The sequence below is a fragment of the Eptatretus burgeri genome, chromosome 3 (assembly GCF_056783735.1).
Source record: "Eptatretus burgeri isolate ZD-2024b chromosome 3, Ebu_testis_v1, whole genome shotgun sequence".
Lineage (NCBI taxonomy): Eukaryota > Metazoa > Chordata > Myxini > Myxiniformes > Myxinidae > Eptatretus > Eptatretus burgeri.
Genome location: NC_140963.1, coordinates 131,940,539 through 131,961,981, shown reverse-complemented (window position 1 = coordinate 131,961,981; position 21,443 = coordinate 131,940,539). Strand labels below are relative to the sequence as shown.

Here is a 21,443-nt window from a genome sequence, read left to right as displayed (position 1 = left end):
TGTAGCTGTGTCCAATAAGCTGACCCCAATGATAATTGAGGTAACACCGGTCAACGAGCGTATTATGAGACGAAGGATTTGTCACTCCTTAGGTGTCATTTCCCTGGTCTCTGTCTATGCTCCGACTGAGGCGAGTGACCTCACCGTGAAGGACACATTCTACGCCACGCTCGAGTCTGTGGTTGATCAGTGTCCCAGACAGGATACACTTCTAGTCTTGGGGGATTTCAATGCATCGACTGGAACTGATAGGGATGGTTATGAGACGTGTGTTGGTCCCCACGGGTCAGGAACAATGAACCAAAATAGCGCTAAGTTCCTTGACTTTGCAAGAAGTCATGGACTTAGGGTGGCTGGTTCATGGTTTCAGCGCCCACAAGCTCATTGCTGGACTTTGTATTCCAACGCTGGCGGTGTGGCAAAGTATATTGACCATGTCCACGTTGACGGTCGCTGGAGGATGATCCAGAACTGCAGGGTCTACCGGAGTGCTCAGTTCCTCAATACTGACCACCGACTTGTTGTGGCAACTCTAAAGCTGCACCTTAAATCCTGGAGAATGGTACCATCCCAGCCGAGGCTGGATGTTGGCAAGCTCAAGGATGAGAGAGTAGCTGAGGAGTTTGCGAACAGGCTGAGTGGACATTTGGGGTGTCTGGGTGCTTTGGGGGGTCCTGAAGAGTTGTGGAGTGCCTTCAAGACCACCGTCCTTGATGTTGCCGGTGGATGTCTTGGAACTCACAGCAGGGCAAAGAAGAATTTTGTCTCTCAAGGGACACTGGATACCATTGACCAGAGTCACAGGGCCAGGCTGAATGGCAGAGCTGAGCTGTTCAGGGAGCTGAGGCGTAAAACTGTACGTGCACTAAGGGTGGACAATGAGGCCTATGTGCGAGGAATCTGTGAGGGGGTAGAGCATCACCTGTGCACAGGTGATTCCCGTCCCACTTACAGGCGAATTCACGCATTGCGTTCATCCAAGCCCATCCCTCGGAGCACTGCAGTTAGAGCAGAGAGTGGTAGGGTCTTGACAGAGGAGTCTGAAGTGAAGGCCCGCTGGGCCAGTTACTTTGAGCGGTTGTACCAGGCTGATCCCCCAGCAATCGAGTTGGACGTCAAGGGTGTTACAATCCCTGTTGCTGACCCTCCAATCAACTGTGGTCCACGTTCGCTTGTGGAAACACGAGCTGCGGTGAACCGGTTGAAACGGGGTAAAGCTCCAGGGATCTGTGGCATCCATGCTGAACTTCTCAAGGCTGGTGGATATGCTGCACTCGTGTCGTTGAATGCAGTTTTTAGCTCTGCCTGGAACACAGGCATCTTCCCAACTGATTGGAAGAGGGGCCTTGTTGTCCCTCTCTGGAAATGGAAGGGCGATCGCCAAGACTGCAACAACTACCGAGGGGTGACGCTGCTCTCAGTGCCGGGCAAGGTCTTTGCTCGGATAATTCTTGACAGGGTTCGCTTCCATTTGCTTGAGCACCAGCGTCCAGAGCAGTCAGGCTTTACACCAAAGAGGTCAACGATTGACCGTATCCTTGCTCTTCGTGTCCTCACCGAACGCAGATGAGAGTTTCGGCAGGGGCTGCTTGCAGTCTATGTTGATCTCTGTAAAGCGTTCGATTCAGTGAATCGGGATGCCCTCTGGAGGATTCTTGGTCTTCGTGGGGTGCCACCAAAACTGTTGATCTGATGTCTGAACTCTACTGTTGTACTGAGAGCACTGTGAAGTGTGGTGGTACCATCTCTGACTTATTTCCAGTTGTTACTGGAGTTCGTCAGGGGTGTGTACTGGCCCCCACACTTTCAGCACTTGTATGGACTGGATTTTAGGGAGGATGTCTGTAAGATCAAGCTGCGGTGCATCATTTGGGAATGTCAAGATCTCGGACCTTGATTTCGCAGATGATGCAGTCATCTTTGCGGAGACTTTAGATATCCTTTTGGGGGCCTTCGAGGTGCTGAATGAGGAGTCAGAGCCACAGGGATTTCGGGTTTCTTGGGTCAAAACTAAGATCCAGGCTTTCAATGACATCTTGGATGCTGCTGTCCTGTCTGTGTTTGTTTGTGGTGAGGATGTTGAGGTCATGGAGAGATTCACTTACCTTGGCAGTGATATTCATGTCTCTGATGGCTGTGAGTCAGAGGTCAATAGACGTCTGGGTCGGGCATGGGGAGTCATGGATTCACTGGAACATGGGGTGTGGCGCTGCCGGTACCTGTGCGGGAGGACGAAAGTCCGAGTCTTCAGGTCCTTGGTGCTTCCAGTCTTGCTCTATGGATGCGAGACTTGGACTCTGACCAAGGATCTGAGATGGAGACTTCATTCCTTTGGTACCAGGTCTCTTTGGAGAATCCTTGGCTATCGCTGGTCAGATTTTGTGTGCAACAAGCGGTTGCCGAGAGAGACTCGGATGAGATTTGTTCCCTACATGGTCCGTGAACGTCAGTTGTGGCTGTATGGACATGTGGCTCATTTTCCTGACGCTGATCCTGCTCACCAGATTCTCTCAGCGAGGGAGTCTGGTGAGTGGAGGAGGCCAATGGGCTGACCACGTGCCTCGTGGTTGCAGCAGGTTGACCAGCATCTCAAGGAGATGGGGATGGGCCTGGCATCTGCCTGGGGGAGGGCCAGACGGAGGCCCCTGGAGTACCGGTGGAAAGTGGACGCAGCGACGCGCTGTTCTGGCACATGCTCCCATACCTGACCTGACCTGTAAAGTAGTTCCGGGGAGCTTATGGGATGGCGCGTCGTCCATCCGTCCGTCCCCAAATACTTGCAACTTCTTCTCAGAAATTACACATACGATTTCAATGAAATTTGACCACAACGTTCATCATCCATTATGGCATAAAAAACAGTGTCTGAAGGGGTTTACAGAGGGATTTTATGGGGGGGAGGGTGGAGGGGGGAGTGGGTTGCCTCCCCAAGGAGGTATTTGCTTTCTTCTCAAACGATACACACAATTTCGATGAAACTTCGCGACAACCTTCATCACCCATGGTGTACGAAAGTTTGTTCATGACATTAAAAAAAATCGTCTCGAAGGGGATTTAAGGGGGGTTGCCCCCCAAAATATGTATTCGCTTTCTTCTCCAAAACTACGCACACAATTCTGATGAAACGACCACCATTTATCATCCATCATGTACTTAAGTTTGTTCGTGACGTGAAAAAAAAAATTGGGGTCGAGGAGGGTCTATGGGGTGAGGGGGGTTGCCTCCAAAAATATGCATTTGCTTTCTTCTCAGAAACTACACACGCAATTCCGATGAAACTTGATCACCATCTTCACCACCCATGATGTACCAAAGTTTGTTCACGACATAAAAAAAAATTGGGGTCTAAGGGGTTCTACGGGTTGGTTGCCCCCCCCCCCAAATATGTATTTGCTTTCTTTTCTGAAACCACACACACAATTTCAATGAAACATGACCACAACCTTTATCACCTGTGATGTACCAAGGTTTGTTCATGGCATTACAAAAAAAAATCCATAGGTATTTACTTTCTTCTCCATTTTTTATTTTGTGGGTCATCCATGCCTACCAGTGGTTGCCTGATTATCTTATCCAGCCACAACCAGGTGAGCGCCCAGGGGTACTGCCCCTATGTTGAATATCTCTGTGAGGTTCTTTGTCATCATTCCTGTTGGTGCAGCTATCACTGGTACAACTTTGACATTCTTTGGCTTCTAGGATCTTCGCACTTCATTCTTGAGATCTGGGTGTTTATTTTCTTGAGTTATACATCGTTTAGTCCAAAATCACTGGTATTAACACCTCAATCAGCAATGTCTTCTTCTCTCTTTTTTTTGTGTCGAAGTATGATATCTGATCGCAATGCTTTGTTGTCGATGTTCACGCTTGATGGGATCATTAGTTCGTACGTGAGTGGGAGGTACTTCCATGTTTTCAGTGATTGCTTTTTGTTCACGTTACCACAAATTTTCTGGAACTGGGACATCAAAATTTTGCAGATGTGCCAGGGAATTACATTATAAACTCTGTTGTGTCGTTGTGTGTACAGCTGTTCTGGCATGAGTTTGTTTTTGTGTGTGTGTTTGGTCATTAAAGAGCAGGTTGCGGGTCACCAAACATGTTTTGAAAATTTATCAATATGATTTTATGTGCATTTAATAGTTCGATGCAAGCAATTGTGGCTGCCTAACTATTGGGAAAATTAAAGAAATTTAACTCCGGAGTTGTTATTTCTCGAGGCTGTTGAAAAAAACAGCCGCGTGCCATATATGGATGGTGACGTCACGTTCTCCAAAACAAAGCGGAAGCTCACTCTTTCACTGAAGAAGTGTCCAGTTGAGAGGGCCGTTCTTTCGCTTTTTTTGAGCTTACATATTATCTATATTATCCTTTTTTATTTTGAATTATTGTAGAACAAAGTTATTTGGATATTTGTACATCATGCCTCATACGTGTGTCATCATGTTTTGCGAAAATGGCTGGAAAACAGGTAATTGCTCCCACCGATTCCCGAAGGAATCAAACATTCGCTGGCAGTGTATAAGATTTTTACAAACAAAACGGGTGATTTTTACCTGCCTTTTAAACAATATCTTTGTGGAAAAGCGCTGCGGCCTAACATCTAGTCAAGGCGCCCTCGGCCCTGCACGCCATCGAACATAAACCTAATAAAATATCGGAATTTTACAAACTTCACAACTACCGAGTGTTAAGCATCTTAAGCGACTGCAAAAACCGAAAACAGAATTTGAATCGACTTTAAAACGAACCCGCAACGTCGATCGACGCAAAAATCTCAATTCACCAGAGGAATTCACGGCATTATTTAAAATTATTTTGTCAAAGTCATAAAACCGTAATATTCAGCCATCCATGAACAATCTTTACAAAATCCGACAGCTTAACAAGTCAGGCATGTGATGATAACCTTTATTGGGACGAAAAATGATTTTTAAACCTCATCTTTGTGGAAAAAGCGCCGCGGCCTAGATCTAGCCAAGGCACCTGCGGCCATACGCGCCAGGCGCCCTCAACTTGAAACATTCATAACTCGACGAATAAAAGCTCAAATTGCACCAAACTTACCTTATTCTTGCGAGCTCACATTCCCTGTTAGTGGGTGAACAATCCAACCCTTGGCGAATTCTGCTTCACAATGATAGGAAGAGCCAACATCGAAGGATCAAAAAGCGACGTCGCTATTGACGCTTGGCCGCCACAAGCCAGTTATCCCTGTGGTAACTTTTCTGACACCTCTTTCTTCAAACCCAAAAAAGTCAAAAGGATTGTGAGGCCACACTTTCACGGTCTGTATTCGTACTGAAAATCAAGATCAAGCGAGCTTTCGCCCTTCTGCTCCACGGGAGTTTTCTGTCCTCCCTGAGCTGGCAGTCAGTCCTGCCACTTGAACACGAAATAGGCCATTTTCTTGCACTTGCAAGTGGCTCAAATTTATATGGCTCAGGGCCAGAAACTCCAGAGTATAAATTCCCATCATCTTCCGACTCGTCCTCGGCAATATTGGAATGAAAACACTCAATTTCATCGCCGCTGAAATCACTCTCCGATTCGCATCTCGCCATTGTTCACATGCTGTTTCCGAATATTCACGAAGTTTTCGGAGAACGTGACGTCATAGCATCTTCGGTAACTTCCGGACTGTTTTTCGATCACTGACAAAAGTTTTGACTTAAAAGTTAATTTTAGCATATTTTGAGTTTCAAATGTAAGAAAATAATTGCTCAACGATTATTAATGTGATTACAACCTTCGAATCACGCGAAGTCATCAGCGACCCAAAACCTGCTCTTTAAGCACAACATATCATTCTCTTGACTAACCCCACCTCAACCCCTCACTTCATTTTTTTTTCCTCTTTCTCTTTCTCTCTCACTATAGCAACGTTTGGTAAAGTATAGCTCTCCACACCTTCTGCCCTCCCTTCTTCACTCTTCCCCCCTTCCTAGCTTCCCCTCCCTCCTGCCTCCTCCCTCTCTAAACCCCCCTCCTTCATACCCCCCCCCCCGCCCCACCAACAGCGAAGCGATGGGTTGAATTTGCTAGGATATAAGTAATTGAATCGGTGCACCTCTCGAGGTGCTGTCTACATGCTGCGGTAGTGAACCTTGATACGGTGCTGTCCACCCGGTGTGGTACTGGACACTGATGTGCTGCATTGGTGGTGCCATCACTTATCGCCAGCGGACGCTGTGCACATTCCACATATGCTGTCAATGGCGTGCAGACTTCCCTGTTGACGTGCCAGGAATGGATTTGTGCCCGTTTGACGACACAACGTTGCTTGTTCACGGATAAAAGCGCTCTCCGCGGTTTCCAGTCAAGTGAACCTGATCTGGTTTTGGATGCTTTAAAAATGCTTGGTATTCCAAGCGTTCGATGAATAACAAACTCACCATGGCCCAAGACACACCTGAAAATAAGTACAACGATGTGTGCTTATACAATTAATAAATACGCTTATATACAGTACTTTATGACAAACTATATCGATAAATATATGGAAGACTAAAAAAAAAAAATCTTTGCTGTTTCTTGGACTATTGCGAGTATCTTGTTTGTGGACCTTTTTATTTATACAAACGCTCATCGAATTCTCGGGGTTTTAGCAACGTGGACACATTGCTCTCAACAATGTGCTGGACAAACATGAACGAACGAACGACTTTTGTGGCGGATTGAGAGGAGGCTGAGTGTTGGGAACAGGGAGTGCACTGGGAGTGAGGGAGGGGTGGTGTACTAACGTGGAGGGATTGACAAGGTTTTTCCCAGCAGGATCCCCTTGGAGGAGGAGGGGGGGTCAGTGTCGGGGAGGGAACTTGAACTCACCGGAGCTGTGACTTCTCCGTTCCAATGGAGGTGTGCAGGGGGACCAAGAGGGGTTGCTGCCACCGACTCGTGTACCGGCCAAGCTCGCAGTCCAAAAAAGGCGGGAACCATTCATGCTTGACACGAGAGGATTGGCTCGCGTTCCAGGCATGCCGGCCGCGGCTTTCCCGCTCTCGTACATGCATGAGGCCTTTGTACCAAGTGTGGTAACCTTGTGGAAGAGGCTTGTCGAGCTGGGTGGTCCCTTTGCTTCGAATGGCCTGCAACAGAGCAGGAGGGCTGCCCATTGCGAGGACAGCCCTGCGCAACATCGGCTCGCTCTCCAGCACACCGGCGAGCAGGGAGAGCTGCCAGTCGCGGTCTCTCCTGGTCGAGCGGCTGCCCGTTTGAGAGATCCATGCAAGCGTTTTTGCTGCCAGAGTCAATGAGTCGAGCACCCCTCGCAACGCCGGGTTCAGTTCGCCCGCGGGTCCCCGGCTTCCCCGGAGTTTCAGTTCAAAGCGTTTGCTGCAGTTGACCGTGGCCAGCCAGGAGGCGTTTCCTGAGCTGAGGTACATCAGGGCGGGTTCGAGAGGCAGAGGAGACCCACGGTCCAGAAACGGCCGCACCTCAGCACCTGTGCTACGAATGGACCCGGAGCCGAAGGCCGAGATGGTGGCCGCGGCCAGGATGGGTGCCAGGATCAGCCTCTTCATCCCCGCGAATGTTCGAAATGGACACCAGGCAAGTCCCACTCACAGGTTCACACAAAGAGCCACCGACATCGCCGTTTGGAGAATTTTGCGCCAAGAGGACAAGACCTGGATGGTGGAGGGAAAGAGATTGTTCAAGACCAGCAGCACATCGAATCACCGGTGGAGCGAATGATGAGCGCAGAGGTCTCGTCTCATCCGCGGTGCTCAGCTGCCATCGATCTTACGCAATGAAGCCCCTAAAAGCAAACGATCGAGGCTCGAACCCTCGCTTCCAGCTCCCCAAGAAACGCAGAGCTGGATTCGGGCGAGGCTCCACCGCCGCCACCTCGTAACGCCATTGCTCAGCAGCACCTTCACGCCTGGGGTTTTCTCGCAGCTGCGCACGTTCTGCGAGGAGCGCTCCTCTTGATATCCCGGAAAATCCTTCTCCCACATCCGTCCCTGTCCCTCCTCTCCTCCCCTCCCCTCCTCTCCTCTCCTCTCCTCCCACCCTCCTCCAATTCCCATTCCTCCCGGGTGTTCCCTCCCCTTTCCCCTCGGTTCAGTCTCACCGTCTGCCCGAAGCGCGTGCGTTTTAGGCGCGAAAAGAGCAGATTCTGCTCAGCGGGCCCTCACGGTCCCGGAAACTCGATATACATGTGCATACAGTGTCAGCACGTTTACAGTACGCAGGATTGTGCTCACTTGGCCGACGGACATCGCACTCCCTTTCCCTCGGTTTAAACCGATTCACCTCATCTGTGCAATCGTCTTGATAAGCTCACACAAAGAACCCGCTTTCATCGAGCACGCGATCCGCTGTAAATGAACAACAGGGCCATCCGTTGCCTCGTTCGGGTCAACCAGTTATCTTATTATTGTTCCAACAGGAATTCTTATCGATGAACGATGCAACCAGTGAGCCCGCTGAGTGGACAAGGTGTGAAGCATGGCACACAGAGCTCGTGAGCAAACAACACCTGTTCTTCCTGGGAACGAGGCCTGCCAACCTGCCATGGGTATAAATATACAACGTGGCGCACCTGCGCACCGGGACCTGGCCTCAAATACCTTCTCAGTGGTGAAATCACGTGAAAAATGTATGCCAGATGGTGAAGAAGGCCGTCACCATGTTTTACTACTGAAGATACCCGTACATGAATATTCATATTTATACACACACACACACACACACACACACACACACACACACACACACACACACACACACACACACACACACACACACACACACACACACACACACACACACACACACACACACACACACACACACACACACCTGGTTCGTGTCAGACCTCTCCCTCTCTCCCAAAACACACGCACGCACACACACACGACAGGTTGGTGCAGAGGTGGTGCAGTGCACTTACCTTTAAGCACTCTAGTTCCCCACCCGACAACAACAAAAAGGTCAGGTTGGTTCGTTGCAGGCAGGGCGTCGCTTCACAATGCTCCCCACCACAGTCACTCGGATGGATGTTAAGCCGGCTGTCCCCACATGGTCACATGGTACATGTAGTACAAGCTGTTGTCTGTGAAAGATCACACCAAAATGCGTTTTGTGAATAGTCGATGGGTTATCGCCGGCTTCCTGAACAAATCATACAAACTACCAGCCACAGCGGTGTGTTCAGAAAACAAGATTCTTGCGGAGAGCTCACAAAGTGGTTTCAGCGCTCCATTCAAAACCGTGTAAGGAACGGCATGCTTGGCAAGCATTCGCGAGCTGCTTGGTAACTGAACAAACCCTTGGACTTGGTATCTCAATATTTATATGGAACTAACATATATATGTATATACATACACACTATTTATGACGAAAATTTAACAATTGATCAATTGGCCACCGAAGGTAGGCCGAGAAGGACACCAAGTAGACCCAGACCCAAAGTAGACCTCGAGGTTACCTTTAAAAGACTTTAAAAATGGTTCTAATATAACCGCTTTCTTGATTGACGTTCGGCATTTAAAAGGATATAAGAGCACGGGTAATCACCATACCTCGGTATCCATGGGGATGAGAAATTCCTCAGGAAATGCCCCTGATGAACGTAGTGAGAAAAGCAGCGCCGCTGCTCTGACGTCACGGGTACCCAGCGTTCCCCCAAGAAGTGAAGGCACTTCCGCCAAGGCCCAAGCTCAGTGGCTGTTTGTCTCATCGACGCACGCACGCACGCACGCACGCACGCACGCACGCACGCACGCACGTTGTGTCTCGTGTATTCGCCTGTCTGTCCATGTGCGTCCACTCCGAGTCTTATGCTGTTAAAAAAAAAATTAATCATATAGATATCGAAACTGGAGGTAGCCATCCAAGCTCAGTGAAACGTTCTCATGCACACCCGGAGTACAACCAACACCTTTGAACTGATTTCGCCCAGCACTTCAGGAATGCATGAAATACAAAGCACACGTGTAAATCACCCAAGTATTCTCCCATTCATAAATATAATAACACGTGAAACCGCTGGTACTTGTTGGGGTGAGGGTTAGGGTTAGGGTTAGTATTTAAATTGCATCACATGTGGCAATAAATGTGAATTGTTGCTCCCAGCTTGTCAGCTCGATGATGGAAGACTTCATATGCATTTTTGCTCCTCCATCGATATCCCTTTTAGCATCCCATGTGGGCAATTTATTGGTGAATTTTAATGCCTGAAACCCACCAAAATACATCCCAACTACAACCACTGAATTTCAACTCATTCCGTCCAGTGGATTTGGAGTGCACACAAGTCAAACACACAGACACGCACCACACACACACATGACACACACACACACACACACACACACACACACACACACACACACACACACACACACACACACACACACACACACACACACACACACACACACATATTGTTGTGGTGTCCGCCGGGTTCGGCGTGCGGACGACCGTTCTAGCCAAATCGCGGTCGCGCGCCCACCGAAGGCCGCAATCCAGTCGTGACTTTCTGGACCAACGCCGAAATCCAGTCACGGATGCCGAAACGCATCATAAACTAGCCAATTGTTCTGTCCACGCGCTACAGGATTATCGATGTAGCTAATCATTCGCACGGACAGAAATACCGGGAGTCTATACCTCGACGGGATTTGTACGAAAACGAGTCGCTGAAGCGTGCTCGTTTCGTGTGCGAAGCCGAGCGGTTTTAAATCGCCAAATCCCGTCGGACCAAATGATCACTTTTATCGGCCTTAATAGCCAGTTAATTCCCGATAAGTGCCATGGCAGTCAACACAGGAAAGGGACGCAACAAGCAGGTTCACGTTCAACAATGGAGGCATTTATTTTCACACTCGGCACGTAAGCAGTCAATGGGGGAATGGGGACAAGGACACGAGCAAAAGCCTACAGCCGAGTTCTATTCGGAATGTACAAGCACGTACTAACTCACAATTCTACTTCAAGACAAGGCGCCACAGACTTTCATACAAAAACCCAAGAAAAGTCACGGGCTCGTAAGCCTTTAATATTCCTCAGAGCCGGGATTACCGAAAGGCTCCGAGAGGCCGGGCAGGTTACCTGGCCGCCCTGGTGGCGACTCGATGGTCTTCGGAGCAGTGACCCGTGGTGCCTCCGTTCGGTCCGGTGCGTCGCGAACACGCCAGTCGCTTGGGCGGCTTGACGAGCAGCTTGCACGGCTGCTTGGTCGGCCTCGGTGACCCGGCTTCGTCGCGGCCCCTTTTTGGCGAGCCTGGCCGGCGACGCTTCGGAGAAGCGAACGGGTCCCTTGCTCCTCTAGAACCCGTTCACTCCTCGGCGTCGCCCGACCGTATCAGGGCTGTCTGCCCGGACCCCCACGCTCCGATGCTGCCGCTGGCTCCGATGACTCCAGGCTCCACCGATGAACGACCTATCGAACAACCACTTCCGCTCGCCAGCTTCACCACCAACCCACTGCTCTGTCGGCGTCCCAACGCGGCTTTTTATAGCCCCGAGGGGAGAAGCCGCCGCAGGCCCCGCCATCCGCAATCGGCGCCTTCCCCCTTTGAACCTTCACCCAGGCTGGCTCTGCCCCTTTCAGTTCTGATTGGCTGCCTTTTTTCCACGGCAGAGCCCGTTTTGATCCGAATATGCAAATCAGCCGCGAAACGGCTGACTGCACACGGAGGCTGGAATGTGGTTCCTCCTGTTGCTCCGCGAGTTCGTATCGATGGCATTTTGCCGCTGAGGAGGATGTTATGGTGTTTGTCGAGGAGTCGATATGGTGTGGAGATGCCGTGGTTGTTGAGTTGTTATTGAGGAGATGTTGTTTGTGGAGATGACGTGGTTGTTGAGTTGTTGTTGAGGAGACGATGTGTTTGTGTAAAATAAAAGATAGAGAAAGAATAACGGCTAACTCAAAGATTCACAGCCCGGCACACGAATAAATCCCTTTCACATCAGTGGGGGATTCCTATCCTGAAACACTTACTTATCGAAATAACTGATCTCTGGGGAACCTGAATGGTGTTCTGTGAATTTCCACCACCGTAACAATATGTATATGTATATATATATATATATATATATATATATATATATATATATATATATATATATATATATATATATATATATACAGTATAGATAAAACGGATGTCGTGATGGCGATCCGCAAAACGATTGTGGTGTCATAATGTGGTGCCATTCCTACCTTGCTCGGTTGTTGTTTTTCAGGATTCCATCCTGACATGTTATTTTTTTTTTTTACAGTAATGTATTTTTTGTAACTTGTATTAGTTCAGGGTCACGAGGAGTAAATCAACTTTGTATGCCACAGTATAAACTAGAAGAGCACTCGGTAGAGCGCATACATCCGTCAGGCAATGCCTGATCCACAAGAACATATCGTGCCCTTAAAAAATTTGAAACATCATGCTATATATCGTTTTTGGCCCTATCTCTCAGTGGTGAAGACTCACTTTCGAAATTAAATAATTCTCGTATCCAGATCCAGATTCGGATCTTCACCAAAATCTAATGAATTCGTCCTTGTGACACACCCAATCTGTCTTCCAAATTTCATGTGAATCCGTCTCCAAGTTTTTGAAATATGCGATATATCGGTTCAGCCCGATCTCTCAATGGTGAAGAATCACTTTAAAAATTAAATAATTCTCGTATCCAGATACGGATTCGGATCTTCACCAAAATCGAAACAATTCGTCTTTGTCGCACACTCAACCTATCCACCAAGTTTTGTTCAAATATTTCCACAACTTTTTGAGATATCGTGCACACAAACAAACAAGGAAACAAGAAAAAGGCGTCGTGCAGAGTGCGATACTTGCAAAATCCACCCCACTCTCCAAAGGTTGCCATGGATACATCAAATTGACCATTTAATTAAGATGAAAATTGACAATCTTAATCAAAGTTCAGGTCAATCGGATGAAAATTGATTATTTTTCAGATTGAAATTGATGATTTTATAAGCTTCACCTTGAGTTGACCTTTGACCCATTGACCTCAAAACTAGTTGGTTTCCAAATTCAGTGATATACTATGCAATCGCTGCTTAATCTTTAGGTGAATCACATGAAAATTGACAATTTCTCAGATGAAATTTGACGATTTTAGAAGTTTGACCTTGAGTCGACCTTTGACATTTTGACCTCAAAAATAGCTGCTTTCCCAATTCAGTGATGGACTATGCGAATCATGTTCAACTTTCAAGCCGATATGATGTAAATTGACGATTTTTCAGTTGAAAATTGATGATGTTAGATGTTTGACCTTGATTTGACCTTTTGATCTTTTGATCTCAAAAATAGTTGGCTTCCCAATTCAGTAATGTATTAGGCAATTGCTGCTTAATTTTCAAGTCAATCGAATGAAAAATGACGATTTTAGAAATCTCACCTCAAAGTGACCTTTGATCTTTGACCTCAAAAACAATTCGCTTCTTCCTTATGACAAACTCGACCATCTGGTGAAGTTTCGTGAAGATCGGTTTAAAATTGTGACCTGTCAGCGACAGACAGACAGACAGAAAGACAAACAGACAGACAGACAGAATTACAAAATGGACTAACCATTATACTTGAAAAATCTTTGATTTGGCAAGTAACAAACAGTCAGCCGTGAAAATACGACCTCCTTTCACTTTTGGTGGTGGAGGTAAAAATATTATCAATCAAGTCGTTCTTTCCCAAAAGAATGTTCAAATTGATTGACATTTCGAGATTGTTTGGAAGTTTTATGAATCACAATCGTGTGTCTGTCCTCGCTTGGCACGTGATCCGGGACAATGTCATGCACTTCTCGAGTTCAAGTCGCCTTTGCTGGATAGACATAGATGCAACCAGACAAAAGTGGTGAGCATTTTCTGGCACTCACGACCTTTGAACCCTGATCTCCACAAACCGGATTAACCGTGGTGCACAAGATCAGCACACCACTTTTCATAAAAATCATTCAGTCGTCCAATGTGCAGTTCTCCCTGTTTGAGAGCAGTGCAGGTTTGCCTAATTGTGGATTCTCAACTACTCTTATTCCTTAATCATTGCAAAGATTCTTCACTCTGATGAAGATGTAATTAATTAATTCACAAAGTCGAGGCTCATGGAAGAGCGATGTGACGGCAGAAGGTAAAGCAGACTTCAGTGGTTCAACTCATGGACGACTGGATGCTCCAATGGGATGAACGACACATGAGCAGAGAGCGAAGAGGGAACGAAACATAACCACCCACCACAGGTATAAGAGGAAATGGGAGGCAGTTTCTTAGCAAGGGTTATGCTACGCTGGGTGGTTTGCCAGCAGGAGTCAGGGCAAGAATTTGTAATTTGTTCAGGATGCCGGCGATAGCTCGCCTCCTCTACGTGAAGAACACCGACATGGGATTTTTAACGTCCACCAACGAAATGTCGACAGATGGGACGGCACATACATTGATGAATCACCCTACCTGTTAAACACTAGGTTGACAGTTTATAGCTGGCTTGGGATTCGAACCCAGACGAGACAGTTTCGATGCCATCCTGCCAGCCCAGGAGATCGTTGGTAGGGGGCAAATAAAGGATGTCATAAGATGGTGGTGGAATCAATGCCAACTTGAAGTCCTGGAGAGAAGAGTGGGACAGAACAGATCGAAGAAAATGGTTCACCGGGAGTGGAATAAGAAAGGGACACAGGAGTGGGATAAGAAAATGGTCCAACAGGAGTGGGATAAGACAATGGTCCAACAGGAGTGGGATAAGAAAATGGTCCAACAGGAGTGGGATAAGAAAATCGTCCAACAGGAGTGGAATAAGAAAATGGTCCAACAGGAGTGGGATTAGACAATGGTCCAACAGGAGTGGGATAAGAAAATGGTCCAACAGGAGTGGGATAAGAAAATGGTCCAACAGGAGTGGGATAAGAAAATGATCCAACAGGAGTGGGATAAGAAAATGGTCCAACAGGAGTGGGATAAGAAAATGGTCCAACAGAAGTGGGATAAGAAAATGGTCCAACAGGAGTGGGATAAGAAAATGGTCCAACAGGAGTGGGATAAGAAAATGGTCCAACAGGAGTGGGATAAGAAAATGGTCCAACAGGAGTGGGATAAGAAAATGGTCCAACAGGAGTGGGATAAGAAAATGGTCCAACAGGAGTGGGATAAGACAGGGACACGGGAGTGCAAGTGAACAGTGAGTTTGGAACGTGACATGTCAGACTTGCAGATAAGCCTCTACAACTGCCTTTTATCTGTGCAGTCGATTACAAAATGAATTCCTTTTACAGGAGTCTCTCTCGAGCACTTTCCTTTCAATCTGACAATTCTCATGCAATCTGATCTGATGTGCTGAAAACGAAAGAAAAACAAACCATTAATATTCCACCGATCACCAGTTCCTTTCAACATGCTCGGACAAGTGTTTGCCAGCATTCTCTGTTTGATGAGCATAACAATTAACTCAATTACCAAGATCAATACGTGCTGTAATGAGCTGCAGAGCTTGCGATGCTTTGCCAGGAATGTTTGACGTCGCACGCAACAGACAGCAACGTGCTCAGTCCGGTGTCCTCGGTCGTCTCACGACCCTCACTGTGCACAAGTCAGCACTGGATCAGATCTTTATTCTGATTGTGCAAGCCTCGACTCTCAGCCCGTCTTTAAACGTGGGTGGCAAGGTGTGGAGAAACTCGTTGTGTGTTTGTTAATATAACTAGAAACACCCACTCCCGACGGGAGCGGTGAGGGTGGTGTGATGGGGGTCATGCGTTTGTGCATGTGCACACCATGGGACGATGGTGTTTTAATATTATTCTTGTTATTCTTTAACAGCCACAGTTGTTCCGTCGATATAGTAGAGTTGGCACGTGGGAAGCTTGGCTCAAGTCTTTCACGAACCGGCTGGCCAGGCCTGACGTTCGACTAAGGCAAGAATTTCGAATTTGTCCATGGTGCCAGCAATAACTGGCCGACTCTTCTCGAGGGGCACCATGGGATCTTCAACCTACACCTACTAATGCCATCATATGGGACGCCCGGTTTAACGTCCTTCCAATGGACGGCGCACACATTGATGAATGACCCCGCATGAGAAACACCAGGGTGACAGTTTATAGCCGGGTCGGGATTCAAACCCAGGATAGACAGCCGAGAGGTGAGTATGCGTTCCTCGAGGTCATCCTGCCAGCCCCCGTGTTAATATTATAAGTGTGCCATTATTATTCAACGGAATTGACTGATCAATTTGTGGTTATAATAATTTTGACGAAACATCAAGCTTGGATCACATGGATGCTGGAGTCAGGATTGGAGGAAGATGGTTCAACCTCAGGTGTGCTGATCATCCCACTCTTTTGGCAGAAAGTAAATAAGACTTGATGAATCTGCTGCAGAGAGTGAAGAAGGAAAGTGTAAAAGTTGATCTTTATTTAGACCTTAAAAAAAGACTAAAATCTTAACAACTGCGAAGATCGATGTGTTCAGATTGGGAGACGATCATGTGGAAAGAGAGTGGAAAGTTTCATCTTCCTGGGTTCTGAGATTCAAGTCATGGGCAGTGAAAAAGAAAGGAAGGAATAGGATTGACAGTTTTAAAATCTGGTGCTAAAACTAATGACTAATGTTAAAAAAATAGGACCACTGGACCTGTAGCTTATCAGGACAGTGGACTAATGTAGTAATCCAATCTTGGTCACATTCTGACTGGTGGGTCTGGAGAAGATTTTTGAAGGAATTAACGTGACCGCCATTTTGACACACTTCCGGTCACGTGATCAAAATGGCCTCCGCAATTTAACATCAGGACCCTGTCTTAATGTTGTAACCAAATTTGGTAGCATTCTGACTGGTGGGTCTGAAGAAGACGATTTTTGAGGGAGTTTACGTGATTTTCCCAAAAGTTGACCAAGTCGGCCATTTTGATACACTTCCGGTCATGTGATCGGCATGACCTCCGCAATTTACAATCCCTCCCCTGGCCTAATGTTGAAACCCAAATTTGGTAGCACTCTGTCGGGTGGGTGGGTCTGGAGAAGAAGATTTTGAAGGAATTTACGAAGTCCACCATTTTGACCTTCACAAAGTCACGTGATCGGCATGACCTCCGCAATTTACAATCCCTACCCTGGCCTAATGTTGTAACCCAAATTTGGTCGCATTCTGTCGGGTGGGTCTGGAGAAGAAGATTTTGAAGGAATTTACGAAGTCCACCATTTTGACCTACACAAAGTCACGTGACCGGAACGAGCTTTGCAATCCCCGTTAATAGTCAGCAGCGTAGTTTCAGTCGGGTGAGCCCAGCAGTTTGGCTGGATAAGTCAAAATAAGAGACGGATGGACGGACGGATGGACGGTGCACGATGATAATAGCTTATCTGGAATTCCAATTGCAGATAAGCTAAAAATTCCATGGACTGCAGGAAGACCAAACAAATCAGTACTTGAAGAAATTAGACCACCATGTACATTGGAAGCGCTGAGGCTAAAACAGAAACTCATGCTTTGGTTGGACACATCATGCGTGCAGAAAACGAAATTATGGAGAAGTCAACCACGCTACATCAGGTTGAGGGAAGAAGAGGAAGAGGCAGATCTTGTATGCGCCTGATGGATGAGGTGAAGGCTGCTACCAAGCTGTATCTGCCCAAGCTTCAGAAGAATGGTCATCATCATCGTGGATATTGATCTTGATTATTGATTAATTATTGATGATTAAACAATGCTAGGAACTGTTTTGAATGGGGTTATGCATCAAGTCAAGGTCACAATTGAGCTGCAAGTGTGTCAGGGGTGATATTACACGCCACACTTGAAGCCGCGGCCAGGATAAATCACATATGAGACTCCAATATATAAGTTATAAACAATCTATATGCAGTACACATATAATCTGATGACTTGAAAAAAAATTGAACTCACAATGGGATACATCATTGATGCGTAGAGATGCGTTTAAGCACCTTTATTCGCTGAAGATCATCGCGGCTTAGCTGGGGCCTACCTAGAGGCCTAGCAAGTCGAGACGCCAACCTAGAGGCCCAGCAAGTATAAAATGCCTCAAAGACGTCGGGTTTTCGAAAAATTTATTTCAGTTTAGTGTTAATAGTGGGGCAGATAACAGCAATTTTTGAGAGGAATCGTGCAAATGATGATACAAGCATCAAATTTGGCACATTTGTTCTCCAGGGGATTCTAATCAAATCTGCCTGATGGGCCATTTGAAAATCCAAATTTTGAAAAATTTGAAGAAAAAAAAAAATTCTATCTCTATTTCTGGATTTCTCATTCTCCTTTGTAAATACTTGCCATTGTTTCTTCCATTGTGAGCACTTGCCTGATTCTTGTGCACTGAAAGCCCTTTCCTAAAGAAACTGTGTCCTGATTCATTCTGTCAGTTCTAATTATGGCAAAGGATAATTAAGGGTTAATCGGGATTGGTAAGCTCGAGAAACGGTGACGTACCTAGTGGTCTCGTTCAGCCAACTGGTGAAGATTAGCGACATAATCGTCAGCACGATACTCACTCGTTTCCGGTCTTCTTTATATGGGAGCATGAAGTTGGGCGTGGGACCCAGCGAGGAGTTCTAGGATGACTGACGATCACAGTCTTTTAAAGACACGCCATCCTCTTGGAGTTATCCGGAGGTGACTTCCATCCAGATATAAACTCGACTGCTGTCATACTGATATCAGGAGTGGGATTCAGTGTGACATCCGTCACAATATGTATGTCAGCTGAAAGAAATATTTCGGTCACGTCGATGAAGTCAGCAGTGTGGTGACGACCCTATCATAGTGTGAACACTCCTTGGCTTTTTTCACAAAATCTTGGCTATTCGTTGTTCATCTTGGCGTTTTAGTTTTCTATCGGTTTTCTTGGCGTATAGGTTTTCTGTTATCATCGCTTTTCCGAAACCTTGTGAATTATTGGCTTTTTTGATTGGCTCACCTTGGCATTTATGAAAATGAGGAGTGGTCACACTGCTTTTGACCTTTTGACCTCCAAAACAATAGGCTTCATTCTCTCTCATGACAAACTTTACCATGTAGTGAAGATTCGTGAGGATCGGTTTAAAATTGTCAGCTTTAGGCGACAGACAAACAGACAAACAGACAGGGTTGAAAACATCACCTGCACTCATCTTCATTGGTGGAGGTAACGAGAACCTGGTGCTCTGTTGTGCTCAATTTACACTCATTCTATTTACGGTTTTTTTTTCGACTTGATGCCTTAGGGCTTAGACAATTGTACTGAACAATTTTCTATTTACTCCTCGTAATTTTCGAGTTGAGGTTTTTTTTTTCAAGCAGAAAGAAAACAAAAATTTTGCTCGGACTCACAACGGATGTGGAGGTACGGAATACGGGGCACCACTTCTCTCGCCCTCAGTCGCGCGACCTGTGCTGTCCTCGTGAGAAGTATCGTTTCAACTTCATTGATCGTATTTTGTGACAAAATATCCCAAACCCCTTCATCTTGGGTGGTAAAGCATGAGTCACATTTGCTCTACAGCTAGGATACGGCGGCCGTACCCCCCCCCCCCCGTGAATTGACAGAAACGTGCGGCGGCCGCAGAGTTTCTGAGGTGGCCTCAAGGTGACCCTACGCGTATGGCTATCTTTAACAGGCAGTAGGGGTCTCCGTGGAATTAAAGCGTGGAGTTATAACTTTTTTCATTTCTCGGTTAGCCGTAGAAATTCGACAAGCCGTAGCCATGACGTAGATGTGTTCCACGTCGACCGTACTTAGGGCGTATGGTGGGCTTGCGTTATTCGTGCGTTTTCCGTCGGCTCTTATCAATGAAAAATGAATTTTGCCAACCCCCAAAAAATTACGGCAGCCGCACTAGTTCCACGTTCGCCTTAGGGCCCCCCTGCGGTCGCCTTGCGGACACCTTGAGGCTACCTTGAAAATTCAATGGCCGCCGCAGGGATGCCCTAAGGTCACCATGCGACATCAAATCAAAGACCGTACAGCACCCCCACGTTTTCGGTCTCCACAATTTCTAAATACCCCGTGCGTCGACCCAAAAAATAAAAACATTTGTGACTGCTACATTGTGTGACCATGGAAATACTGCGGCCGCCCTATAATCGTTAGTGGCCGTAGATTTTTTTAGACCCTACGGCCGCCGTGCCAAATGTGACTGAAGCATAAACGACCCTCAAGTTCTCCGGCTGACTCCCAGGAAGAAGGCTCGTAAAGCTATTAGTCTGGACATTACAATGGACAAGGTGAAACTGTTCGAGTGTGGCGATCGTTTGGTGGACGCTGCTCGTACGGTCAGCCTTTCTCCCTCTACTGTGAGGACATTTACTGGAAACGTCAACAAAATATAGTCAAGTGCTGAGAGTTTGAGCCCAGGTAGTGCTGTCAGAGTTGTGAAAGGTAGAGGCAGTGTCATGAAAAATATGGAAAAACTCCTCATCATGTGGATCGAGGACCAGAGTCAGATGAATCTTCCTATTGGTTTGATCATGATCCAGGAGAAAGCTAAGTCACTTTGGGAAGATTTAAGAGAATGTGAGTGTTCCTAAAAGTTTTAAGGCAAGCCATGGATGGTTTGAGTGGTTCAAGAAGCAGGCTGTTCTGCACAATATTTGAGTGGCTGGAGAGGAAGCAAGTGCAGATGCTATGGTAGCAGATTAATTTCCAGAAGAATTGAAGAAAATCAAGGAGGAAGGTCACTATTCAATGAAACCCGCATCAAAAACATAGAGTTCCTCCAACAAGCACAGAGACTCCATCAACAAGCCTACAACAAGCAAGGCAACATCACCGGCCTCATCATCTCAGTGAATGCTCTACCCACTCGGGGTGTGCTGCAGATTTTGTTGAGTACCATCCATCCATGCATCCATTGGGGCCATACTCTGCACAGAACATTGTTGCTGCCAAAGCAGTCTCTTGAGCTATTGGATACGATCCTGGACAGGTCGCCACTCCAACACAGGATACTCAAATGGCTCAATAATCCCAGCAAGCTTGGGACTCATTTTGCCAACCTCAAGAAGACAGGCTGAGTCAACCACACCTAGTGTTAATTCAACGAGAGAAAGGGCTCAAATTCAAGATCTTAACATTTTAAGCCAACCACCTTAACCGCGAAGCCAACACCAGGCTTTCCGGCGCAATGTGAAGACAAGAAAAATAATTCTGGTGCAAAGTGACTCAAAATAACTTGGTCCAAAGCGGAACCTGTATTTGATACAACAGACAAGAGAGAAGAATATGATATTGGAAGGTGAGAGCAAACTAGCAAAGCCTTCAGAGCTGGCAGCAACAACTATCAATAAGTGATCTTCTTCATAATATATTGGAGCCTGTGTCATGGAACAGGGACCCTGCCTTGAAGTGGGGACCCTGCCTGCCTTGCCATGTCATTGGGCTGATGTGCAGCACAGATTCTGTATGATCGAAGTGATAGCATGGGGATGTACAGCAGCAGCTGCCCAATACAGTCCTGAATATGTTTCAGAGGTCAG

The 21,443-nt window shown here is 46.8% G+C and overlaps 1 protein-coding gene across 1 annotated transcript in view; it reads right to left on the bottom strand.

The window, feature by feature from the left end:
- Nucleotides 1-7,979, bottom strand: part of LOC147030994 (metabotropic glycine receptor-like) — a 191,813-nt gene extending 183,834 nt beyond the window's left edge. Inside the window, exon 1 of the mRNA XM_085875634.1 lies at nucleotides 6,829-7,979. Coding sequence (XP_085731760.1) covers nucleotides 6,829-7,523 — 695 coding nt within the window. The 5' untranslated portion in view covers nucleotides 7,524-7,979. The remainder of the gene's footprint in view (nucleotides 1-6,828) is intronic.
- Between the last annotated feature and the right edge of the window lie 13,464 nt (nucleotides 7,980-21,443).